General features: G+C 55.1%; 1 protein-coding gene across 5 annotated transcripts; it reads right to left on the bottom strand.

The window, feature by feature from the left end:
• Positions 1-427: 427 nt before the first annotated feature.
• On the bottom strand, positions 428-26,326 carry SETD1A (SET domain containing 1A, histone lysine methyltransferase). Of its 5 annotated transcripts, none has more exons than XM_032243264.1 (19): positions 25,607-26,326; positions 24,706-24,870; positions 24,390-24,485; positions 22,066-22,336; positions 20,041-20,162; positions 19,576-19,805; positions 18,441-19,290; positions 17,517-18,302; positions 16,842-17,018; positions 16,311-16,398; positions 14,716-14,873; positions 14,489-14,576; positions 12,757-13,098; positions 4,191-5,243; positions 3,711-3,883; positions 3,491-3,601; positions 3,164-3,283; positions 1,325-1,462; positions 428-1,239 (listed from the first exon to the last, which is right to left on the bottom strand). In XM_032243264.1, the coding sequence occupies exons 2-19, from the start codon at positions 24,853-24,855 to the stop codon at positions 1,066-1,068; spliced, it is 5,127 nt and encodes a 1,708-aa protein (XP_032099155.1). In that variant the 5' UTR covers positions 24,856-24,870; positions 25,607-26,326; the 3' UTR covers positions 428-1,065. The 5 variants fall into 5 exon arrangements, with proteins under 5 accessions (XP_032099155.1, XP_032099153.1, XP_032099157.1 ...); XM_032243262.1 differs by having other exon boundaries at positions 25,623-26,326; XM_032243266.1 differs by having other exon boundaries at positions 25,662-26,326.

Here is a 26,326-nt window from a genome sequence, read left to right as displayed (position 1 = left end):
CTGGCATCCGGGTCCAGCGGAGAACTTGGGGGGATGAAGCTGAAACTTGCAGAGTAGGCTGCAGGGGTCCAAGGCTATGGGTGGAGCCAGCAGGTGACCTCATCCCACAGTGTGACCTCAGGCCTTCCCTCCTGCTGGGATTCCCAGGAAGCCAGAGGCCCAGTTGCAGCTGTGGTTCTGGGAAGGGGAGGCCTGACCTTGGCACCTCCTGCAGGCACTGGTAAGGGATTGCTGATGCGGCTGCCACAGCCTGTCAGGGGGTCCAACTACAGTCCTGGGGCCTCTGCAGGTCTGGGCTCTTGCCTGAAGGCCCCTCTACTCACCCCATACTTCAGGCGCCCACTTTTCCCTCTCATCGTCTTGCCTGACCCTCCATTCCCTCCACCCCCACCCCCTTTGATCCTCCCCAAAGACACCAACCAAACACTTTTGTACAATAAAGTTTAATCACAATTATAAAAATGTGGCGTCGGGTTTGCACTATTAACATATGTACAGTCCAGCCCAGGAGGGGCCCACCCCACCATCCTGGCCTGGCTGAGCCAGGGTGTGACACCAGGGTGGGAGGGTGACCCTCAGGGTCTGGCAGGAACAGATGAGGCAGGGTTCCAGGCACGGAGTCCCCAGGACTGGGGGTGCAGAGCCCCCCCAGGGGGAGAACATGGCCACTGCCCCAGAGACCCCTAAACTGGGGAGGGGTACACGCAGGGCACAAGAGGAAGTCCCCATTAACACAAAGCAAGAGGGCTGTGCAGCCCCCCAGGACAGAATCTGTACAGGCCGGCACCCCAGGTTTCCACAGGAAACAGCTGCTGGCTGCTACAAAACATTTACAGCTTCTTCTCCGCAAAGAAAAACAATCAGGGGGTGGTGGGCAGGGGCGACAGGAGAGGCAGAAACTGCCTCCAGGAACTGAGGCTCCCTCGCTGGGCTTGGGGGCCCCCAACCCCATGCTTGGAGATGGGGGCGTGTGGACCTTACTGAGCCCACTAAGGCTAGGGGCTGCTGGGAGCTCAGGGCACCAGGGGGAATAAATAGGGGTGTGGGCACCCGTCCTGCCCCACCTCAGTTTAGGGAGCCCCGGCAGCTCTCCGTGCCACACAGACACGGGATCTTGTTATCCTCCAGCGGGAACTTGTAGTCATAGGTGATCTCCTCGTCCACGCCGATGGGCTGCTTGGAGTAGATCACAATCTTCTTCTGGGACTCGATGGTGATGACCTTGGCGTAGCAGTTGGGCTGTGGAGAGAAGAGGGCATGTGAGCTGTGGCCGTCCCCCCGCTCAGACTCCCCCACCCCCACCCCGGCCGGCCCCCTGGCGCACCGTGCAGCAGTGGTTGATGAACCTGGCCAGGTTGCCGCATTTGGTGGCATCAATGATGGTGTCGTGGTCCACCCGGAACAAGTAGCTGCTGCCAATGCCCTCCTGCACGTAGCGCTTCTCCCGCATGTCGGCCACCATCTGCCAGGGTGAGACTCGATGGTCAGGGAAAAGCACCCACTTCCTGCCCCTTTGTACGCCTGCCGGCCAGCACCCCAAATCCACACCCACCAGGCCTAGAGCTGCAGCTCTGCCTCCAGCTCCCACTAACCCAGCACTGACTCTCTGGACTCTGCTTCCAGGAGCCCTCCCTCTTTGGGGCAGCATCCTAAGCCTCTGGTGGCCTATCTAAGTCACCCACAGGGGACTCCAGGGAAATTTGCACCAGGCAGGAGAGCCACTGGCTCCTCTGAGCATCTGCCTGGTCATAGTGGGGCCCCTGGACTGCCGGGGCAAGCCTAGGGCCGGGGCAGCTCCTGAAATGACAGTGGCCATGTCACCGAAGGCAGCACCCTGCTCATCTCTCCTTCCTAGACCTCTCTAAAACAGGCACCTGTTGGCTGCTACCAGCCAATGCAAATGGCAGGCTGCCCACATCAGGCCCGCAGCTCCATGTGAGCAGCAACTCTCACTTCCCAGAAGATGGTGAGGAGCCTCTGTGCGCCCTCCTCGGTGACCTCACTCCCTTCCAAAGCCTCAGCTGCCAGCTAAGTGGAGGGAACTGCTCCCAAACTTCCATTTCCAGCCAAAAGCCACCTCAGTGGAGGCTGGGCGTCATCCCCTAGAAGTCTCCGGGGCATTGCAACCCCACGTGTCCAGACTGGAGCTTATCTTGACCTCACATCTATTCTTCTTCCTAGCTGCTATCTCACTGGCCATCCCGCCATGCTCCCTGCAGCTAAGAGCAGCACCGAGAAAGGGCCTCTGATCCCCCTTGCCCTCGCTACTGAGCCCTGCCAACCACCTCGCACCCAAAACCACCTCTGCTGCCACTGCCTGGGTCAGCCACCCTTGCCTTGGCCAGGACGCTGGTGTCAGCCTAGACAGGGAGCTCATTAACTGCAGGTTCCTCTTCTGCAGAAAGACCCTCTCCTGCGGAAGGCTCCCAAGCCCACACGGTCTGGGCTCCCTCTCCCCTCCAGGCACACGTCACTGCCACAGCTGACCTCCATGCCTTCGCAAAACAACCCTGCCTCCAGGCCTGTGCACATGGTATCCTGCACCCAGGCACACACACTGCCGCTTACCTGGGCCTGCGAGCTCCTTTCAGCTTTGCTCAAGCACCATGTTCTCGGGGAGGTCTTAGGCCCCCAGGTGTGTGCTCCCATAGCCCCACTTCCCCAGATCTCTTTGATACCGAATGCCATCCCTTAGGTGTGTGTTTTTTCTAGGGACAGTCTCAACCTGTGGCCCAGGCTGGAGTGTAGTAGTGCAATCCTGGTTCACTGCAGCCTCCACCTCCTGGGCTCACGCAATCCTCTCACCTCAGCCTCCCAGGTAGCTGGGACCACAGGGATGCACGCCCAGCTAGCTTTCATATTTTTTGCAGACATGGGGTCTGGCCATGTTGCCCAGGCTGGAGCACTGTCCTTTTGTGTGGATACTTGTTCAATGCCTGTCCTCCCCCTTCCCAGGCCCTTGAAAGGGAGCAGTGCCATCAGCTGTGCCTCCTGCTGGACCACTGGCACCTCCTGACTGCACCAGAGGGAGGCTGGTCTCACTGGTTAGGTCTCGGGGCTGGGGGGTGTGCGAGGCTTTAGCCAGGACAAACAGCATGTGCATGCGGTCTGGTGCTGTCTTGCTGCATCAGGAGCCGGGGCTGGGCTGGGAGTTCAGCCTCACCTGACGGATGTTCTGACCCACGTATTCGATGACCATCTCGTCAGCAGCAATGGGTTCCATGGCAAACAAACCCCACTCGTGGATGCGGCTCCGGCCAAATCGGAGCTTCTTCTTCCGGAACTGGGGGACAGAAAGGAGACTCAACTGCCGGACACCTCCCACGCCTCAGCCCCTTTCTCTTCCCACAGAACTCCCAGGCAGAGAGTGTTCTGGCCACTCACCACCCCCTCACCACCCACAGGGACCACACAAGACTGCTGGGCGGTCCCCTGGCCTCTGCCCCTTCCCGTCCTACTGCAACCCGCCCCTCCCACCACTGGGCCTCACCTTGAGCTGGTTGAGCTTTAGCAGGTCACTGTCCATGATGGCAGAGGTACCGATGGCACTCAGCAGCCTCCGCTGCTCAGACCGGCGCTCGGACAGCACGCGGTTCGTCCCCTGTGAGAACAGCCAGGGAGGTGAGCAGGGCAGGGAGGCTGAGTGGCAGGAGAAGTGCTGGAGGAGGATGCAGCACATGGTGGTGGGGTTGGGGCAAGGCTGGGCCCACCTGAGTGTCCACGCCCTCCAGCTGCCGGGCCGAGACTGGGCACACGTCCAGGTACTTGTCCTTCTCCTTCTTGCTGATGGGGTAGTAGCCTTCGCTGCGGGCTGAGCCTGTCTGGTGCTCCCGGGGCCCGTCCTGGGGCCGCCGCTTGCGTTTTGGGGTGGTTAGGTTGGTGAGTGCGAGGCGTTAAGGAAGAGAACGTCTCCTCTCTGGCCACCAGCATCCCAGCCCAAGGAGAGGGTAGGGCCCACACCGCTGAGCACACCCAGGTGAGGGAGAGGGGAGGAAGCCCCAGCCCCATGGTTCCTGCCAGAAATGCTTTGGGAGGTGGAAAAGAGGCACCAGGTGGAGAGAAAAGACTCAGAGCCAGAGGAAAGGCGGATAGGGGGGGAACAGATGCAGGCACCAGGAGGGGTCGGAGGAGGACCCATGCCCACATGGCCCAAGGAAGGCCGCCTGCCCCGGCACCCATGCTGAGGATATTCGTGTGATGGACCCAGTGGGTGTCGTTGAGCCAGTCAGCCCCGCTTGTCTGCTGCAGCAGCCGCTCGTACGTCAGCCGCAGGTAGCTCATGTCCTCTGAGTCCAGGCCCGAGTTCCAAATGTCATACAGGATGGTCATCTGTTCAAACTCACTGCGAGGCTCGTAGGCGCGGGGTGGTGGTGGCGGGGGCAGGGGTGGAGGGCGGTGGCGCCGGGTGTGGGAGCGGAGGCTGCGCCTCCGGAGGGCGCCCTCCCCGTCGCTGCTGCTGCTGCTCTCGGAGGACTCCTCCTCATCCTCTCCCTCCTCCTCCTCTTCCTCCTCCTCCTCTCCCTCCTCCCGCTGCTGCTGCAGTTGCTGAGGCTTGGGCTCCTCCGCCTCAGCCACCACCACCTCGGGGGCCTCCAGGACCTCATCGGCTGGGGAACTGAAGAGGGCGGCGGGTGCGGGCACTGGCTCCGGGGGCCGTGGGGCTGGTGCTGGGGGCGTGGGTTTGACAGCCAGGGCATAGTTGTGCTCCAAGAGGATGTGGTTGAGCAGGGGCCCGGGGCGTTCAGCCTCGTCCGACGTCTCTGTGGCCTCCAAGTCATCAATGGCAGGCAGGGCAGGCAGCCCACGCCGGGAGGGAGTCAGGGCCAGGTCAGCCAGTATTGCCAGGTCCACCTCTGTCCCTGGCTCAGCCTCTTCTTCCTCGGTGGTGCGGCCTCGGCCTCCAGCCCGGCTCCGGCCTCCTCGAGACACCTCCTCAGGCCAACTCTTGACCAGAGATGCGTGGTCCAGGGGCAGGTTGCGGATGGTCCGCTCCATGCCCCGGGGGGCCTTGCGAGAGACTGGGCCAGGAGACTTGGCCTGCGGCAGCGTGGCTGGAGGGGGCTCTGGGGCTGGCACCACCTCGGTGGCAGAGAAGGAGACAGTTTTCCGGCGTTTCTTAGGTGGGGGCAGAAGGGGAATGGGAGAAGAGGGGCGCTCCTCGGTGCGTGGGGCAGAGGCCAGAGGCCCAGCAGGTGGCTCTAAGGGAGGCGGGGGCACACTGGGGGGCTGCTCCTCTGCAGAGCCTGGGAAAGAAGCGAACAGGAAAGGGAGGAGGTCAGGGAGATCCAGGCTCAGCTGCCCTGTCCACCCATGACCACAGGCTATGCGTTCTCCCTGGCTTCCGCCCAGGAACTTCAAGGGGGACACAGACACCCCGGCCTCAGCCCAATGATGTCTCGGCCAGATGGACTCCCTTGATGGGAGGGGGTTTCCCATCCACTCATTCCCACCACAACACGCGGAGGGGACGCTCGGAGCAGACAGACACCTTCCATGTCTTCTGGAGCCACAGCCCAATGGGGGACGCCAACACAACACAAGCCATGGACTCCGCTTTCCTACACGGACTGGCAGGAGAGCCCTGCGCCCAGTCCCCAGCCATGTCCCATGCCAAGGATCCAGTCAGCCACATTTCAGCTAAAATATCCATTATCTCCACCATAAACAATATTCTCAGTTTAGCATAAAGTTAACACAACACAACCTAAAAAGCGGCATCTCTGTATTAAAATATTTTATGTAACTTGCCTTCCTCCCCCTCCCCTACAGAACTGGGACCTGCCCTGTGGGGAGGAGCAGGAGACAGTCCTGCTAGAGAATCGAGGCTGGAGCAGAGATCACAGGATGTGGGTGGCTGGGGAGGGGACACACTGGCTCCGAGCTGGGGATACTGCCTCCCCAGCCACCCCCGGGACAGGGAGTCCATCCTCCCTTGACCCCCATCCCTGGGAAAGCCTGAATGAGCCTTTCAGAGTCAGTCCAATGGATTTTGTGCCTAACAGCAATCACACCTCTTACGTAGAGTAACTCATGTAATCCTCACCAAGAGCCCAAAGAGGTTCCTATCTTTTTTTTTTTTTTTTTTGAGATGGAATCTTGCTCTGGGGCCCAGGCTAGAGTGCAGTGGTGTCATCTTGGCTCACTGCAATCTCTGCCTCCCAGGTTTAAGCAATCCTCCTGCCTCAGCCTCCTGAGTAGCTGCGACCACAGGCACAGCCATTACACCTGGCTAATTTTTGCATTTTTAGTCGAGACAGGGTTTCACCATGTTGGCTAGGATGGTCTCCATCTCTTGACCTCGTGATCCACCCACCTCTGCCTCCCAAAGTGTTGGGATTACAGGTGTGAGCCACTGTGCCTGGCAAAGGTTCCTATCTTACAGACAGGGAAACTGAGGCACTAAGATCAGGTTACAGTTACCAGATGACAGAATGAGCTCTGCCCCCAGGCCATGTGGGTTGAGCTTGTGCTGTGAACTGCAGCCCACAGACTCAGTGGCTTCACAGCTGGCTCCCCAACTCAGTGCCAACAGGGCCACCGGCACCAGGTCTGGCTCTAGGGGCAGCAATCCGCCCGAGTCCACCGCACTCCCCGCCCTGGCGACCTGAGCCAGGCCCTCAGCTGCTCCTTAGGCTCTGGATACCTGCTGCGGTCTCAGTCTGTGGCAGCAACCCACTCCAGGAAGATAGCAAGGACCCAGATGCACCCGGGCCTCCTCTCACCTTCCTCCCCACCACACTGGGGCAGCGCCCCCCACATATCACCTAGCAATCCAGCCCGCATGTCCTTGGGAAGTCTGCCCTAAAGGAGAACATACTCCTCTTCCAGTGCAGCTGCTGCACACACACTTCCCTCTGCAACTGTCCCGAAGGAAACCTGCCCACCCCTTTCATTTAGGAGACAACTTTTGGGGGCATATGCCCACTCAATACGACTTCCACTGTCTTTCTCTGAGAACTGTTCTCTTGCCATGCTCAGGTCCATGGGGCAAGGCCCCAGAAGCCAGTTCCTACTATATAACCTACCCATCCCCAGGGCCATCACTAACATCCACAGGTGGCATCACTAAGATGGTGGTGACTGAAACTGGTTCCAGTTACTAGAAACTCAGTGAGCCAGCTGAGCATGGTGGTTCATGCCTGTAATCCCAGCACTTTGGGAGTCCGAGGTGGGTGGATCACAAAGTCAAGAGATGAAGACCATCCTGGCCAACATGGTAAAACGCTATCTCTACTAAAAATACAAAAATTAGCTGGGCATGGTGGCGCGTGCCTGTAGTCCTCAGGAGGCTGAGGCGGGAGAATGGCTTGAACCCAGGAGGTGGAGGTTGCAGTGAGCTGAGCATGAGCCACTGCACTCCAGCCTGGGTGACAGAGCTAGATTCTGAAGAAAGAAAGGGAAGAAAAAGAAAGAGAAGGAAAAGGAAGGGAACGGAGGGAAGAGAGAGAGGGAGAGAGGGAGGGAGGAAGGGAGGAAGGAAGGGAGGAGAGAGAAACTCAGTAAGCCTTCATTACAGCCCCCTTGCCCAGAGCCACAGCTCCTTTGTCCTTGGTAACTCAGACTCCCTTGTGCCCTCTCACTATCCAGACACCAAGGGGCCACCTGCATCTTCCTCTCCTCTTCCACCTCTGCCACCTCCCCAGGGAACTTCGAGATCACACCTGTTTACCTGGATTCTCGCATATCCAGTGATTTCCTTCAATCACTCTCCGCTCCCCTCAAGCTGCCACACACCTGGCCTTGTCAACCTGCAGAATAGCTCCACCTTGGGGATTCCCTATCCTCTCAACCATTCCTCACTGTCTGTTCAGTCCGCCTCACTGCACCTTCAACTTCCCACCCCAGTTTCCCTCTAGCACATCACCCTCCTTCTAATTCCTCCTCCACCCTGCCCAGATGCCAGGGCCCGCACTTTGCCCTCTCCTGTCCCAGCACCTTCCACAGCCCCAGGTCCTCATCCTTCCACCACCTCCACCCTGTGGACCCAGCCAGCAGCCTCCTCTCCCCTCACCCCCAGGCCCCAGCTCTGGCAGGGCCTTCCAGCATGGGAAGGCCCAGGCAAGGGGCTCACTGTCTCCAGGCTACAGTGCAGTGGTGCGATCACTGTTTATTGCAGCCTCCTCAACGTCCTAGCCTCAAGCAGTCCTCCTACCTCAGCCTCCCCAGGAGCTGGGATCACATCGCCCGGCTTTTTTTTTGTTGTTAGCCAGACTGGCCTCCAATTTCTGGGCTCAAGATATCCTCCTGCCTCGGCCTCCCAAAGTACTGGGATTACACGTGTGAACCACCTCACCCAGACTTGAGCAACTTTCATCTCACTTCCCCACTTTCCAAGGTTCTTACTCCACCCTTCCCCTCACATTCCTAAGGCTCAGGGCAAAAAGAGGCCTCAGGCACAACACCCCAATCTCCCTGCCTCCCCACTGAAAGATATACCTGCATCAGATCTGGAGGCTACTCCTCCGCCTCCCTAGAAAGGCCATGCCCGCGAGTGGTCCTCTCTCCAGGCACATCTACCTGGCCCCTCTTCCCTTCAGTGCTGGAACACGCCCAAGCCTCACCTACTTGGAAAAGCTAACCCCTCCCTCAACCCTGCCCTCTCTTTTTGCTGTCTCTCCAACTCCAGCTGGGTAACCTTGAGCTTGTTTCTGCATCTCACTAAGCCTTGAAGCCCTTATCTGTAAAATAGGAATCACAAGAGGTTGTGGCCCAGGCGCAGTGGCTCATGTCTGTAATCCCAGTTCTTTGGGAGGCCAAGGGGGGCCGAACACTTGAGATCAGGAGTTTGAGACCAGCCTGGGCAACATAGTGAGACCTTATCTCTACTAAAAACACAAAAATTAGCCAGGCATGGTAGCATGCACCTGTATTCCCAGGTACTTAGGAAGTTGGGGCAAAAGAATCACTTGAATCCGGGAGGTGGAGGTTTCAGTAAGCCATTGTGCCACTGTACTCCAGCCTGGGCAAGAAGAGTGAAACAATGTCTCCAAAAAAAAAAAAAAAAAAAAAAAAAAAAAAAAAGATTGTGGGGATTGAACAAGAAAATGAATTATCAACATGCTATGTCTAGTGCCCCCAACTCTCCTTTCTTTTTTCCTTTTTGAGACGAAGTCTCGCTCTGTCCCCCAGGCTAAAGTGCAGTGGTACAATCTTGGCTCATCGAAACCTCCACCTCCCAGGTTCAGGGGATTCTCCTGCCTCAGCCTCCCAAGCAGCTGAGATTACAGGCGCCTGCCACCACTCAGCTAATTTTTGTATTTTTAGTAGAGATGACGTTTCATTGTGTTGGCCAGAGTGGTCTCAACTCCTGGCCTCAAGTGATCCAGCCGTTTCGGTGTCCCAAAGTGCTGGGATTATAGGTGTGAGCCACTGTGCCCAGCCCCAACTCTCCTTTCTATCTCAGCAAAAGTGGCCCACTCTTCTGGAAAACTCTCCTCCCCTCATTCCTTTACACCCTGTAACTTGACCTTAGTCTGAACCCCTCAGCTGAAATTGATAAGATAACCAGTGACCTCCTGTCAAATCCAACAGATACTTCCTATCTCAGCCTTGCTGGTGGCCTGGTGATAGAAGGCCACTCCCTCCTTTGCAGAACCTGAGCATCCTCTAGTGTTCACACTCTCTGCTCCCTGCTTCTCTTCCCACCTCTGGTCACCCTTCTCATCCTCCTCAGGTCCCCACTTTCCCACCTCTCTCATAGGACCCAAAGGCTCTACCCCTTCTTTCCCTCCACTCGCCTACTTGGGTCTACAAGTGAATTCACTGCTACACTTTTTTTTTTCTGCCGCCAGGCCAGAGTGCAGTGGCGCGATCTCAGCTCACTGCAACCTTCGCCTCCTGGGTTCAAGTGATTCTCCTGCATCAGCCTCCCAAGTAGCTGGGACTACAAGCATGCGCCACCACACTCAGCTAATTTTTGTATTTTTAGTAGAGATGAGGTTTCACCATGTTGGCCAGGATGGTCTCAATCTCTTGACCTCACGATCTGTCCACCTCAGTCTCCCAAAGTGCTGGGATTATAGGTGTGAGCCACCACACCCGGCCTACACTTTCAAGACCTAAGCACCGACCTCACATCCAGCCTACCGTTCTTTCCAGACCCCAGATCTATGGATCCAACTGCCACTGTTTCTCCTGGGAGGCCCCAGGGGCATCTCAAATGCAACCCAACTACACTCATCAGTTTTCTTCCTTGTCCTGGTTTTCTTCCCGAGTTTCCTTTCCTGGGGCAGTTTAACCAAGTCATCCTGCCTCCTGAATTCCCCTCCAATCCTTACTCCACTGCCACTCTACTCCTCTGCCGTATCAGAACCCCCTGGCTTTGGTTCATGCTGTTAAATCTCACTGGCATCCTCTCAAACCCCCAATGTCACCCTGCCTCCTCCCCCTCTCTTCCAAATCTCTCCTCCTGCTAGAATGGGGCTTTTGAAATGCAGGTATGGTCAGGTTCCTCTCCTTCCTGTTCTCATGAGAATGAAGAGGACTAAGATCCATGCCTTCTGACCTGCCGGTGACCCCACAGGCCCTTCTGTTACCCGATGGGCCCAGGAAAGGTTGGAGAGTCATCTGAAGTGTAATGAGAGCCTCAACTCTCCTCTCATGGGACCTGGAGCTTAGCAGAGTATGCCAGTGTGAGGAGATCTTCCTGTGGGCACTACCTATCTCAGACCGCAGATTCTCAAAAACGTGCAAGTGGGAGACCCCTGGGAGGCCATGTACACCTTCATAGCACATCTTGTCTTTGAGATGGAGTCTCACTGTCGCCCAGAGTGGAGTGCAGTGGTGCAATCTCCACTTCCCAGGTTCAAGCCATTCTTGGCTTTCACTGCTTCCCGAGTTGCTGGGACTATGGTGCACACCACCACACCTGGCTAATTTTTGTATTTTTTGGTAGAGACGAGGTTTTACCATGTTGACCAGGCTGGTCTCGAACTCCTGACCTCAAGTGATCTGCCTGCCTCGGCCTCCTAAAGTTCATAGCACCATCTTGAATACTGACTTATTTGATCCCTCCTCACAACACTTAGTCCAAGCCACCACCATAATTCGCCTCATATACTGCAACAGCCACTTAAGAGGCGCCCTGCATCCGCTGTGGCCCCTTTCCAAGTTTTCTCAGCACTGCATCTTTTCGAAACACACATCTGACCATGTCATCCCTCTGATGGCTTTCTACTATCAAAATAAAGGCCAAATTCCTGACATGGCTGGCCTATTTGTCTGCAGAGCCAGCCCTCACTCACCTCTCCCGTTTCAGCCACCCCAGCATCCCCAGACCCTCCAGAGGGTCAGCTTTCTTCCATGTCTTCCAACCTGCTGCTTCCCCTGCCAGAGGGCCTTGGCACATGCTAAGCCAGCCATGCTGCTTGCTTTGCCCAGATTTTAGCAGTGCCTCAGCAGGAAACCCTCCTCCACCTGCAGGTGTGCTCCAGCTGGCTGCCCTGCGCTTCTTCCTGGTGCTTCTCATGGTTCATAACCACAGATTTTCCTAGTTTTTTTTTCTTTTTTGTTTTTTTTAGACCAGGTCTTGCTCTGCTGCCCAGGCTGGAGTGCAGTGGCATGATCTTGGCTCACTAAAATCTTTGCCTCCCAGGCTCAAGTGATCCTCCCACCTCAGCCTCTCTCCCCAGCAGCTGGGATCACAAGCACGTACCACCACACCTCCTAATTTTTGCATTTTTTGTAAAGTCAGGGTTTCACCATGTTGCCCAGACTGGTCTCAAACTCATGAGCTCAAGCGATCTGCCCACCTTAGCCTCCCCAAGTGCTGGGATTACAGGCATGAGCCACCGTGCCCAGCCTCCTATGTATTTCTTACTCAGTGAAGCTGTCTCTCCCTGTAGACTGTAAGCATGATGAAAGCAAGAATGCCGCCGGGCGCGGTGGCTCAAGCCTGTAATCCCAGCACTGTGGGAGGCCGAGGCGGGTGGATCACGAGGTCAAGAGATCGAGACCATCCTGGTCAACATGGTGAAACCCCGTCTCTACTAAAAATACAAAAAATTAGCTGGGCATGGTGGCATGTGCCTGTAATCCCAGCGACTCAGGAGGCTGGGACAGGAGAATTGCCTGAACCCGGGAGGCGGAGGTTGCGGTGAGCCGAGATCGTGCCATTGCACTCCAGCCTGGGTAACAAGGGTGAAACTCTGTCTCAAAAAAAAAAAAAAAAAAGAAAGCAAGAATGCTGCTTGCGAGGCTCAGCATCCCATCCCCTGCACCTACTGTGTGGCTGCAATGAACACTCAATAAATTATCTACTGCTTGAAAGAGCAGTTCCCTCAGCAGGATAAGCTATGAGAATGTGCTAGAGTACAACTACTAGATATACAAACCCACAAACGAAAGCAACTAGAACCAAGCTCTGTGTTAATGTTAATACTTGTTTTCTATCTATTTGCCCATTTAATCACCTGCACTTATACAACACTCACTGAAGAATGGGCTTAAGAAAAATTAGGAGGAAGAACTTATTCAATTGGGCACATTACCCCTAATTTATTTAATAGAAGACCAACCCATTTTACTTTAGTAGCCAAACATCTGAGCCTGGGGCTCGGTAATCCACCATGAAAGTGCAGTTTGAGTGTGTCAAACAATCAGTGTCTCCAGAAGAGAGTGACAGAAGATGGTGACATTTTATGTTTTTCTAATAAAGTCACACACTTGTACACAATAAATGCAGGCACCACTGTTCTCTCCCTCTCTCATACACACAAACACACACACAGATCCAACTGACAGCCTCGTGGCACCTACCTGCCGGCCTTGCTGGAGATGCCTCCTGTTCAGGCAGGGGTGTGACTGGGGAGCCTGCAACCCTCTCTGGCGCGGGCACCTCCACAGGTGCTGGTGGGGGTTCTGGGACTTCCCTGGGGGGTGGGGAGGCTGAGGGAAGGGCTGCTGGCCGCTCTTCTTCCTCTTCATCTTCAGAAGCGGACTCAGAGGATGAAGAGGATGAGGAGGACGAGGACGACGAGGAGGAGGAAGATGAGGAGCTGGAAGAGCTGCTGCTCTCGGAGTCCGACGTGCTGTCATTTTCGCCATCTGAGTCAGCATACAGAGAACATTTGGAGGACGAATCTGTTTCCTCGTCCTCACCTGGAAATCCAGAAGGGGCAGTCAGGAGAGATGGGCAGCCCTCACTTGGCCAGCCTCGAGTTCCCTAATCACTCCCTGCTGTGGATGCTGGGCTCTGGGCTAGGGGCAGGGAAGTCCAACAGACCAAGGAGCTGGATAAGCAAACCATTTGTTCACTGTGGCATAAACATCAGCATATGGAGCAGGGAGCAGGACAAAGCCCCAGACTGCCTGAAGAGGCCCGACAGGGAAGGCATCCCGGGGGGACAGGCTGAACTCAAGAAGGACAAGGAGTCCACCACACAGATATGGGGACTACACAGAGACATCCAAGGCAAGAGGAGGTGGAGGATTGGAGAGTGGCAAGCAGGCTGCTCTGGCACTCGAAGCTTCCCAAAGTGGGTCTCGGGACCCAGTCTGGACAAATGACTGGGTGAAAAAGGATTCTGGGGTGAAAAAGGATTCTGGGCTGAAAAGCTTAAAAAAAAAAATGACAGGCTCTAAGCTTTGAGACTGCTCAAGTACAGGAAGGACTCAAAGAAACTGAAGAATTTCACAGTTTTTGAGGTACAGAATTGGGTAAGTTAGACCAGAACGTGGTGATGGCTGGGGAGGGGACTGGAGGAAGGCGAGATGGAGCGGAACAGGGCAGGGCCAGGAGATAAAAGGGCCAACAGTGTTAGGCTGGGGACACACCCTGCGGAGAACAGACTGCTAGGAAGGACCTTATGAAGGGAAATCACAGGGTCGGGGGTACCTTTTAGGAAAGAGATTTTATAAGCAGTTTGGGAAATGGACTGGAATAGAGGGAGAAGGATGGAAACAGAGACGGAAATCAGTCAAGTCTGCTGCAAGAGGCTTGGCACAATAGCTCACACCTGCAATCCCAGCACTTTGGGAGGCCGAGACCAGTGGATCACTTGAGATCAGGAGTTCGAGACCAGTCTGGCCAACATGGTGAAACGCCATCTCTACTAAAATTAGAAAAATTAGCCGGGTGTGGTGACGCATGCTTGTAGTCCCAGCTACCCGGGAGGCTGAAGCAGGAGACTCGCTGGAACCCAGGAGACAGAGGTTGCAGTGAGCCAAGATTTCGTCACTGCACCCAGCCTGGGTAACGGAATGAGATTCCATCTCAAAAAAAAAAAAAAGAAAGGTTCTGCTCTAGGCTGTGCTTTTGAACAGCTATGTCTCAGCAGAAGAGGGAACAGGATTGGAAGCATTTTGAGCACTGAGCTTATTGTTGTCAAGGGACCAAGGGTTCCTAAGAATGTGGCCCAAACAGATGCTCTCGCAGAGGACAAAGGTGACCCACAAGCCCAGCAGGAAAGAATGCGGGCTCAGAAAAGAGCTAGCCAGGCAGCAGAACCCCTCCTCCAAGCCCAAAGTCGATTCTGCTGTCTGTGCTCACCATCTGATGCCCTAGTCTCCTTCTTTGTGGTATCCACAGCTTCCTCTCGATCTTCATCTTCCTCATCTTCCTCGTCATCCTCCTCATCCTTAAGAAAAAGGACAAATGGGGACTAACAGGAAGGAGACACCTGGTCTTCCACGAGGCACAGCTGCCTGGGCTCCAGCCAGAAAATGCTGGCTATGGGGAAGTAGGCTTTGGCTGGGAGCTGGTGCCTGGGACCTCACCTTCTCCGAAGAGGACTCCTGGGACGCTTCCTCCCCTTCACTGTCCAGAGCAAAGGACTTTCGGTGCTTGCCCTGGGTCTTGCCTCGATCTTCGTCCCGCTTCGGGGGCTTGGTCCCCGGACGTCCGGGCTCTCCAGCCTCCTTCTCTCGCTCAGGATCTAGGCCAGCAGAGTAAGAGTTGGGGAAATTTACCATCAACCACAAGATACCTGCCTTGTGCAAGAGGCTTTACATACACGATTACCAATCTTCTGATGGTCTTCATTTTATAGACGAGAATTTGGAAGCTCAGCAGAGAAATACAAACACCTCACAGTTACCTCATGTTTCATAGTTTTATTTTTGTTTCTGAGATGCAGTCTTGCTGTCAGCTCACTGCAGCCTCAACCTGCCAGGCTCAAGCTATCCTCCTGCCTCAGCCTCCTGAAGTGCTAGTACTGCAGGTGTAAGCCACCATGCCTGGCCTTTATGCAATTTTTTTTTTGACATGGACTCTTGCTCCGTTGCCAGGCTGGAGTGCAGTGGCACGATCTCAGCTCACTGCAACCTCCGCCTCCCTAGTTCAAGTGATTCTCCTGCCTCAGCCTCCCCAGTAGTGGGACTACAAGTGTACACCACCATGCCCAGCTAATTTTTATATTTTTAGTAGAGACAGGGTTTCACCATGTTGGCCAGGATGGTTTCAATCTCGACCTCGTGATCTGCCCACCTTGGCCTCCCAAAGTACTGGCATTACAGGTGTGAGCCACTGTGCCCAGCTTTTTTTTTTTTTTTTTTTTTTTTGGAACCCAGTCTCATTCTATCATCCAGGCTAGAATGCAGTGGCATGATCTTGGCTCACTGTAACCTCTACCTCCTGGGTTTAAGTGATTCTCCTGCCTCAGCCTCCCAAGTAGCTGGGATTACAGATGCACACCACCATGCCTGACTATGTTTTGTATTTTGAGTAGAGACAGGGTTTCACCGTGTTGCCAGGCTGGTCTTCAACTCCTAACCTCAGGTGATCTTCTTTTCTCAGCCTCTGGAAGTGCTGGGATTACAGGAGGGAGCCACTGCGCCCAACCACACAGTTTTAAACGTGTCCCACCCATTTGATCTTGTGATATTTTCCGGTTGGGTGGAAGAGGGAGCTGACTTGTTATGCCTGGCCCAAGAAAAAGAGTATGAAGACCAGTTTGTTTCCAGGGAAGCAGTCTGACTCAACAGAGAAGTTTCCCGGCCATGGTAGCTACCAAGCAAGGGTTCAAATTTCGCCAAACTGGGAGGAAAGTGGTAGGAGAGCATAAGCATCAGGTGGGAAACTTGGGGAAATGGCTCATTTAACTCAGAACTCTGTGACTGCAGACATTGAATTTCAGGGATGGAAAAACCCAAAATACAGAGAACTTAAATCAGCAGACCAGAGAAGACCCGCAACTACAACTCGGGGATAACCAACCCTCCGTGGTGCATCCCACACCTCTCAGAACTGTCGCATCTTAACCCTGCACCTCCATCCGGCTCTGCTCTCAGGATGACCCAACCCCTTCATCCCCACCTCTTGCATTCCCATCAGAACCCACACAGCCCTTCTCCCTATGCCTGACCCTGCTCACCATCTTCATCTTCCTCAGCAGGAGTGGAGGGACGCGGCCTCTTTTCCTCACTGGCCTCAGAAATTTCCGATGGCTCTTTCCGCTTTACCTAGAGGATGGAGAAAAGATGGGGCCTGTTTAGAACACAAACACTCAGGCCAGGTGAGGTGGCTCACACCTGTAATCCCAGCACTTTAGGAGGTCAAGGCGGGTGGATAATTTGAGGTTAGGTGTTCGAGACCAGCTTGGCCAACATAGTGAAACCCCATCTCTACTAAAAATACAAAAATTAGCTGGGCGTGGTGGCGTGCGCCTGTAGCCCCAGCTACTAGGGAGACTGAGGCAGGAGAATCGCTTGAACCTGGAAGGCGGAGGTTGCAGTAAGCTGAGATCATACCACTGCACTCCAGCCTGGGCGACAAAGCAAGACTCTGTCTCAAAAAAAGAAACAAAAAACACAAACACTCATGATTCCTGACCACCCCTACCCCAAGGAAGGGGGCCCCATCTTCCTTTCTCCACCCGACCCCACAAAACAACAATTCTGAGTACCTTGAATGAAGGCAGCCGCAGGGCCCCTCGCAGCCCTGACCCAAAGGCGAAGGCCTCAATGCCTGTGGTGCCCCCGCTCTTGGCCCAGTCCACGAGGGACAGCAGGCCAGGCTCCTTGAGCTTCGTCTTCTCTTTATCCTCCTCCTTGGCTTGCTGCTTGGCCGCGTTCTGGAATGGCTGCAGGCAGCAGTGGGGCTGAGCCCCAGCGCCCAGAACCCAGGCATTCCCTCCTGCCTGAGACCTACTCCCGGACCCCAGGAATACAGAACGCCATCTACTTGCTGCTCCATATCTTGGTCACACCTGTCCCAGCCCCCGCACGGCATTATCTCAAAAGCCTGCTCATGTCACCCACCAGCCTTAAGAAATAGCTACTATTTCCACTTCACAAATGGCAAAACGGAAAACCAAAGCTCAAAGAGACCTAAGGGCCTTGTCCATCGCAAGCAAGCAATGGAGCCAAGGACAAAGTTATACTGTCCCCCAAGCCTATCCATGCTTGCTTTTCTGTCCCCCCTCAACTCCCCTGCCCAGCCAGGGTGGCCCTGAAGGCCTGTGGCCTCTCTCCACTCGCCTCCATCACCTGTTTCCTCTGAGCTGTGCGGCCTAGAGGAGGCAGAGGCCCATTTCCTCCTGCAGAGCCCAGGGCTCCCCGGTCCCAGGCGCTGGCCTCACCTTGGCCTTCTCCTCCTTGCTCTCCCACCACTGGTCAAAGGCTCCGAAGGCCACGTTCTCCACCATCTTGCGGTTGAGGTCTCGCTGCATGATGCTCTTCATCTCCTGGACCAACATGGCAAGCACGCGGCCCACGGTGCCCGCCGTTGGGAGGGTCTTGCCCTCTGCCAGCTCTGCTTCTTCCCTGGGTGGCAGCCGGGCCTCCTCTCCCAACAGCGAGGAAGAGGGCAGGGGCTCGGCTGCCATGGGCATGGGCAGGTGGTAGGCCTCCCTCGAGTACGCCCCTCTGCCCTCCTGCCCCTGTGCATACAGAGCATAGGGCAAGCCGTAGGCTGCCTCTTGCAGGGGTGGGAATGGGAGGAAGGCCTCCCCAAAGGCCCCACCAGGGGGACCAGCAGAGGCAGCAATCAATCCCTTGCCCTGCCGCAGCTGATGGAGCCGAGTTAACATCTGGGTCTGCATCTGGAAGGACATGGGCATCCCTCCCCACTGAGCCCCAAGTCGGTCCATGAGCTCCAGGGAGTTCACAAAGTCATAGATGTGAGGAGGTGGTGGAGGAGGTGGGGGATACTCAGGGGGTGGCGGCCCATCAGGTCGGGGTGGGAGGAGGTAGGCAGGTTGGTGGGGAGGATAACCAAGGGGAAGGGATGCCAGGTAGGGAGGGGGTGGAGGTGGGGGAGGGGGAGGTGGCGGAGGCTGCTGAGGGGGTGTCGGGGCTGGAGGGGGTGAGCCACCCCGGTCATCATCGGAGATCTCCATGTCGTCTCCAGAAGAGCATGGAGAAGCCTGTGAGGGCAGAGGAGGGTCAGAGAAAGCTTCTCCCCACCCCAACCCTACTTTCCCATCTTGTTCCCTTCCCTTTCCCCTAGGCCCAACCCTGTCTCCCAGAGCCCAGATATCTCCTCTGGCTGACCCCACCCTCACCTGGTTCTGTCCGTTGGCCTTGGGAGACTCTCGGGTGGCCCCTGTCTCCCCACTCCCTGTAGGTGCCACGTCTTCAAAATTAGCTGGGGCCGGAGGGGGTGTGCAGGGCCCATGCCCTGACCCGGAAGGCACCTCGCTCCCTGCATCTCTGGCCCCAGGGCCCACGCTGCTGTTCTCTTCCTCCTCTTCCGTGTCAGAGGCCAGGAAAGAAAACTTGGAGCGCTGCTCCTTCAGCAGCATCTCGATGCGGGAATCCAGGCTGCTGTGCTGGGCGAAGGGCACACTCTCATTGGTGGTCTCCGGGGCTGGGGAGCCGGAGCGAGCCGGTGAGGCTGGGCGGGGGGAAGTCCGAGCTTCTTCTCTCTCAGGGCTGGGCCCTCCTCCACCTCCACCTCCACCAGGTTCTGGAGGCTCCGGGGGTGGAGCCTCTGGGGCAGGAGGCCGGTAGTCCTGGTCAGCAGGCCGGCTGGGCTCGGGGGGCAGGTAGGAGGTGTAGGAAGGTGGAAAGCGCTCAGCTGTACTTTCAGCAAAAGGGGCTCCAGGGGGATCCTCCCGCGTGGCTCGGCGGGGTGGGTAGGAAGTATGGCGCTGGTAGCGATTCCAGCTTTCATAATACGCTGGGTAGTTTGAGTCAGAACTACGAAACTGAGAGGACGAGGAGGAAGAGGACGAGGAGGAGGACGAGGACAATGAGGAGGAAGAGGAGGAGGCTGCAGCGGTGGCTGCTGTGGTGGCGGCGATGGCCGTGGAGGCGGTGGTGGAGGCTGAAGATGCAGAGAAGTGGCGGCGGGAAAAGGCATCTTGGTAGCTGTTCTCTGACCGCCGGGGCTTGAAGGAGGTTGAAGTGGTGCTGGAGAAGAAGCGGGGGAGTTAGCTGCGCTCAGCTCTCTACGCCCAAACCAGAGCATCCCGGGTCCCAGGGCCCAAAGCCCCTCTATGCTGCCCTCCAAAGAAGAGCTACGTGTTGGGTTCCTATCTAGTGTGTTCCCCGAGGACAGCAATTTGTTGACTGATTCCACAGAGAAACTAGGACAAATTATTTCCAACTCCCTCTTGGAGAGACTCTGGGTTTCTTCTTCCCAGTGGCAGCTCCCAGACTCTGTGGGTGGGGCCCCAGATGGGGTCTGCTCTGTACCTGCTGGAGTAGGCGGAGTCCTGAGAGTAGGGGGTGCTGCCCCGAGACGTGTAGGGGGTGCCTTGGGAGGACTGAGGGGTGAACTGGCCAAAGGAAGATGGAGTATCTTGGCGGCTGCTGGAGAAGCTTGTGTCCTGGGAGCAGGGGGTGCCATTGCCGGGAGTGCCCACTGCAGCAGTGCCTGGTGGGTAGGCAGCCGTGTCAGAGGAAGGGCGGCGGCGGGATTCAGCCTGGAGGGACAAAGCAGGGCAAGGAGAAAGGAATGGGCTCAAACACCACTTGAAAACCTGCCCTTCCCCAAATCAGAAATCCTAGTTCCCTGTCTTTTAAAGCATCTCAGCAGCTTTGCTTGGCTTGTCTTATATTTAACGGGGAAGCCCGGAACCTCCCAAAGACTGCTCCTGCTCTGGGCACCTGGGCGCCATGCCCACGTGGCTTGGGCTGTGGCAGCCACAAGCTTCTCACCGTCTCAGTGGCTGCACCCGAGCCTTGGAACTTCTCACTCAGGGCCTTGCCCCCAGTGGGCACAGTCTGAGGGGTGTAGGAGCCATTGACAATTAGTTCATAGTATTTCATTCGTTGTTGTCCTGGAGGGAGGGAAACGGGAACCAATTGTCAGATGGAGAAACTAATTCCTTCCTGATTTGGTATTCCTGCTTCTTTCTCAGGCCTCAAGTTTCCTACTATTTCTTGGAGTCTGGGTTTCAGGATTTTAGTTCTCCTACCGTAACTCTACTTTTGGGACCTTCTACCTCTGAACTACCACAAACAACATATTTTATGACACTTCATGATTTCCAAAAAATACTTCTACCTATTTTATCCTGTTGGGTCACCAGTTCTGGGAAGGATAGGTACCACTACTCTACAGTGACCTACACAAAATCACAGAATTAAAAGTGACCTACATACAGCCACAGAATTGGTGTGGAAGAGCTGGAATTCAAACCCAGAGGCTCGATCGCCCCATGCTCTTTATCCTGTAAACTAAAGCCTGCAGAACAGCAGCCCAGGGCCTACCTGAGCCTGCAAGTGCAGTGGGATGAACACCTCAGAAACACCTTGTGGGAGGGAAACAGTAATATCTAAAAACCATGAGATTTCACACAAAAACCCAGATTTGTGGCTTGAGTGTAGTGGCACGATGCAACCTCCACCTCCCAGGTTCAAGTGATTCTCATGACTTAGAGTAGCTGGAATTACTTAGGCGTGAACCACGTCTGTCTAATTTTTGCATTTTTAATAGAGATGGGGTTTCATCATGTTGGCCAGGCTGGTCTCGAACTCCTGTTCTCAGGTGATCTGCCCACCCAGGCCTCCTAAATTGTTGGGATTACAGGCGTGAGCCACTGAGCCCCAGCCCTGACTTTCTTTTACAAATCAAATTCAGGAATTTTTGTTAAAACTCATTCCCAATTGCGAAATGACCAATGCCCAACAGCTGCCTCCTCCAGACCATGCTGCAATCTACAGCTGACCAAGGACTCCACTGCTCCCCATCACTCAACACAAAAGCCCAGACCGCCTCACTTGCGTTCACAGTTCTCTTACTCTCTATCTCAAATTTCCAAACCAAAAAAAACCCCAGAAATCCAGTATTTCTGAGAATCCGGCATCAAAACCTATACAGGTTATAGAACGGCATATAGAAAAATTAAAAACAGGCCAAGCACAATGGCTCACGCCTGTAATCCCAGCACTTTGGGAGGCGGAGTTGATGGATCACTTGAGGTCAGGAGTCCAAGACCAACCTGGCTAACAGGGTGAAACCTCATCTCTACTAAAAATACAAAAATTAGCCAGGCGTGGTGGTGCACACCTGTAATCCTAGGTACTCAGGAGGCTGAGGCAAAAGAATTGCTTGAACCCCGGAGGTGGAGGTTGCAGTGAGCCAAGATCATGCCACTTGCACTCCAGCCTGGGCGACAGAGCAAGATTCTGTGTCAAAAAAAAAAAAAAAAGAAAAATTAAAAACAAACAGTCTGGGTTGCGTAGTGAGACTTCATCTCTGCAAAGAATCAAAAAACATTGGCTAGGAGTAGTGGTGCATGCCTGTAATCCCAGCTACTCAGGAGGCTGGGGTGGATGATCCCAGGAGTTGGAGGCTGCAGTGAGCCACGATCATGCCACTGCATTCCAGCCTGGGTGACAGAGGAGGATCCTGTCTCAAAAACCAACCAACCAACCAACATGACCTGGGCAATAATCTATCCGTCCAACCTAGTACAACCCTTCATATGTTTTTTTTTTTTTTTTACTGCTACAGTTATGTGGTTGATTATGGCATACTGCCCAACCTTGCTGGAGACACCACACACATACAAATCCATGTACCGTAATTCCACTCTAAAATCAGATCTGATTTCAGAAACATGCCTGGCCCCAGTGGTTTCAGATCATGACCCTGGCTGCCTGCCTGACCCTGACAGGCATTTGCATGCACAACTCCGCTACTGGCCAAGCCTGAGTGGCAGGTGGAGGAGTCCTCACCTTTGATGTCAAGCTGGGCATGGATGATGTTGCCCATGACGGAGGTAAGGTGGAGGTTTTTGACCGTTTCCTTGGCGCCCCGAGTGCTGGTGAAGAGCACACGGGCCAGGCCCAGGTGCTTGCGCGTACGGGGGTGAAGGAGGATCTCTACCTCTTCCACCTCACCGTACTTACGGCACATATCCTTCAGGAAGGTCTCCCGCACGTTGTCATTCAGCCTTGCAAACGTCACTTCCTTCAGTGGAATCTGTCCAATATAGAACTCGTCCAGCTGGGGAAAGAACAGGAGTTGGTCTGGGGTCTCAACACTGACCACTGTTCCTTTGCCTTTTGGGAAACTTTAGCAAGCTCCATGAAGTCAAGAGAGAGGTCCGGGAAACTGAGGGGCAAGGGAAGGGGGCCACAATAAGGGATGCGTCAGACTTGACCCCTTTTCCCTGAATTCTTCCCATAGAGTAACGGTGAGAACCAGGAACAGAAATGCACAAACTGGGCCGGGCGCAGTGACTCATGCCTGTAATCCCAACACTTTGGGAGGCTGAGGTGGGTGGATTACAAGAGGTGAGGAGTTCAAGACCAGCCTGTCCAACATCGTAAAACCCTTTTGTATTTTGTAAAAATACAAAAAAAAAAAAAAAAATTAGCTGGGCTTGGTGGTGGGCACCTGAGATCCCAGCTATTGGGGAGGCTGAGGCAGGAGAATCGCTTGAACCCGGGAGGTGGAGGTTGCACTGAGATGAGATCGCACCACTGCACTGCAGCCAGAATAAAAACAGAAAAACACCACATATAAAAAAAAAAAAAAAAAAAAGAAATGTACAAACTAAGGAATAAACATGTGGAGAGAACAAGCTGCAGGGCGATGATTTCCTAGCTCAGCCTTTACACTACCATAAACAAGACACCAGAAATACAGAGATGGAAAGGAAGAGATTCCCATACAGAAAAGTGGCAAGACATACACACACAAACACGTAACACAGTGGCAGCAGAGGTGGAGACTGAGGGTTCCGGAGCCCAGAGAAGAAAACCTTCGTACGCAGTAGAATTAGGGAGGATACATAAAAATGGTGTCATTTTTACAGAGATTTAGTTATTAACATGGGTTCACCAAATGACAAGGACCCCAAGTATAAAAACAACTTGGTGTTTTTGAAAAACTGCAAAGCATATGGTGTGGATGTAACACAGGAGTGTGCTGTCAAGGCAGAGGATAAGGCTTGTCCAGATCAATAACCTAAGTGCCAACGCCCCAAAACGTGGACTTGGCAACAAAAGGAAAATAGAAAAGCAGTGAAGTCAAAGAGACAAATGACAGCAGGGCGGAGCTGAAACAGGAGCAAAAATGAAGGCAAGGAGACCAGGTAAAATGAATACCAAGGTCTCCCTTAAACAGCAATGAGAATAGAAAGAAGAAGAATAAAAAGAAAAAAAAGAGCCAGCAGGACTTGGTGACGGACTGCGGGAGAAAAGGAGAGAATCATAGGCTGCCAGGCTGTGCAGCTGAGTTGATGGTACTGCCTTGTGTGCATGAGCAGACAAAAAATGAAAGAGCAAGGTTAAGGAGGTAGATAATTTGTTTCAAATCTCTTAAGTCTGAGATGTCTGTGGGGACTCCAAAGGAAACTGTCCCCCTACCAGGCATACAAGGCAGGAGATGTTAGCTGGAAACAGATATTTGGAAGTCATCAACATTTAGCTAATAGTGAAGCTGTGGGTGTGAAAGAGATTGTCCAGGAAAAGTGTACAAAGTAAAAAAAAGGAGGAGGAGGAAAAAGAAGAATACTGAGGGGACCTCATAGACAATTCATTTAGAAATGAAAAATAAAGAATCAGAGAGGGAAACAACGAACCATCACTGCTTCAAGGCCTGTTGAGTATACTGCCTAGGGTAGGGAATGGGAGTCCTCCAAAGAAACAAGATGGAAACGACATCACCAAATGAGAGGTGGGGAACAGTGCAATCCAGGTAGGCAGTGGCCTTGTCACTCCCCTTGACTGTCAAGGAACAGGGAGATCCCACTGCTGTGCTATGCACCGCCCAGGAATACACAGTAATAGGTATAACAGCTAAACAATCTTTACCTCATCATTCAACAAGTCAACACTCTAGCCACCAGGGATACACTTAGGACACCTGACCTGTACCTTTCTAGAAAATAAAGTGTATCTCCTATCCAGAACAACTGAGTCTCATAGCCTCAGAGTTTTCTAAATCTGGCTGGGACCCTTTCACTGGAAACCCTTTTATTCAGCTACAGTGCCAAGATGCATCCTCCACATCCTCCTAGGATTACCACACCAGGAGCCCAGCAGACACTTACCTTAAACTTAGGAACTGGGAGGGAAAAGTCTCTGTTTTTGGACCTGACATGGCAACGGGGATCTTGGAGGTCTTCGACTGGTATATACTTTGAGTCCTAGGAAGGAAAGCAGGAACAGAAAGAGAGCTCAGGGTGAACCCAGGCTGGGGAAGTCTAAGAAGCCCATCTGGACCCGCACATGCAAAAGAGCTGGGTTCAATTGCCCACTTTCAAGAAGGCAGGCTACTGGTACAGGAGTTCTAGGTGCTGAACAGAGTCACAGCGGACAGGGGTGCCTGGAGCTCCCAGGATGGCAGGGAAAGGCCCGGGCACTCACGTTGACACTGAAGTGGACTCCGTCATAGCGGTACACCTTCTGAGAAGGCCTGCGCAGAGCAGGGTCCAAGGCAGGATCCACGATGAGCTTGTAGTTCCGCCACTGGAAGCTCGGGGCCTTCTGCCCATCTCCCCCACCTTCCTGATCCATCTTTGCTCATTTACACTGTTAGGGAAAGGGGGATACGCAGGAAGGGTCAAGACTTGGGCCTGACTCCTCTGAGGTTCCTCATTGGCTAGCCCCAATTCCAGGTTCTCTCATCACTCAAGTTTCCAACCCTCACTCTGACCCGGGGCTCCCCCAGATTCTACCCTAAGTGCCCTCTGTCTCGACCACAACAACCCAGCCTCTCTCCACTTCCCAACTCCACCGTCAGGCCCCCAGGCCCGTCTCGAGCCCCCTTACCTTCCCGCTCTTCCTAGCGCGCGCCCCACTTGGCCTAGGCGCAAGACCCTTCCCCCGCCCCCTGCAGGCCCCGCCCCCTCCCGCCTCCTCACCGGCCAGCGGCCCGGGCCGAGCCCGGCCACGGCTCCCACACACCCGGCTCGCGTCCCCGCGCCCCGATCCGCTGGCCGAAAGGTGGCACCTCTTCGGGGCGTTGGAAACACCGCGAGACCGAGCCCGAGACCCGGCTTCGGCCCCGAACCCGGGCGGGGGGTGGGGGGAACGCGCGCCGCTGCCCTCTTCTCCCGCCCCGGCGCGTTCTGCACCCCCCCCAGCAGATCTCCGCGCACGCGCGCCGCGCGGCCCCACTCACCCGCTCCTGGTGAGCGGCTCCCCCTCCCCCCACCCCGCGCGGCACCTCAGCGGCGCGAGGCGGTGGCAGCGGCAGCGCGAGACCCGGCCCCGCAGCGGTGGCGGCGGCGGCGCCCCCCCACCACCACCTCCCCGGCGCGCGCACCAAACACCACCGCCACCTGCGCGAGGCCCAGCGGGCACAAAGTCTGCATTCGCACTTTCGCCACGGGCGCTGCTGGTGGACCCACGGGGCCGGGGATAGCGGCCTCGTCTCGGCCGGCGCCCTAGATGGCTCGGGATTTGCGGCCCAGGGAGCCTGGAGATTGGCCGCATCCCCCGGAGAGTGGGCTTCGCCACAACGATCCAGATGCTGCGACCCGGGGTGCTTGATGAATCGGCGGCGACGAACGCTGCGACTAGTCCCTGAGGAAAAGAGGCGGGGCGAAGGGGAGGAGGCCAGCCAGTACTGGGGAAGCTTCAGTGCCGCGTTCGGTAGACGCAGATTCGCCGGGCGGGCGGGGCGAATCGGTGGACAGGATGCGCGCCGCTTTGCTCTTCTTCCCTGTCCCTTCCTTGCACGGCCAAAGGTCTAAGAGGCTGCAGATTCGCCACTGTTCTCAGCCTCAGCCGTAGCCTCCCCTTCATCCGTCTTGGTGGAGTCAAGAAAATAACGGCCGGTTAGCCAAGCCCTGCTGGCAGAGTCGACAACTTTTTCTGGATTTTTCTTACTGGCCCAAGTGAGAGAATTGCTCGCTTCTGACCCTGGGGAAAATGCCTCCAGCCCAGAACGCCTCTCAGAGTCCGAAGAGAATTTTCAGCCGACCACAGAGGGACCCGAGGAATTCTGAGGACTCCGTCTGGCGAATCTGCGGATTCTGCTGTG

The sequence above is a fragment of the Sapajus apella genome, unplaced genomic scaffold (genome assembly GCF_009761245.1).
Source record: "Sapajus apella isolate SASKATOON/1434 unplaced genomic scaffold, GSC_monkey_1.0 scaffold51, whole genome shotgun sequence".
Lineage (NCBI taxonomy): Eukaryota > Metazoa > Chordata > Mammalia > Primates > Cebidae > Sapajus > Sapajus apella.
Note: the sequence above shows the minus strand (reverse complement) of the source record. Positions and strands in the feature narration are given on the sequence as shown.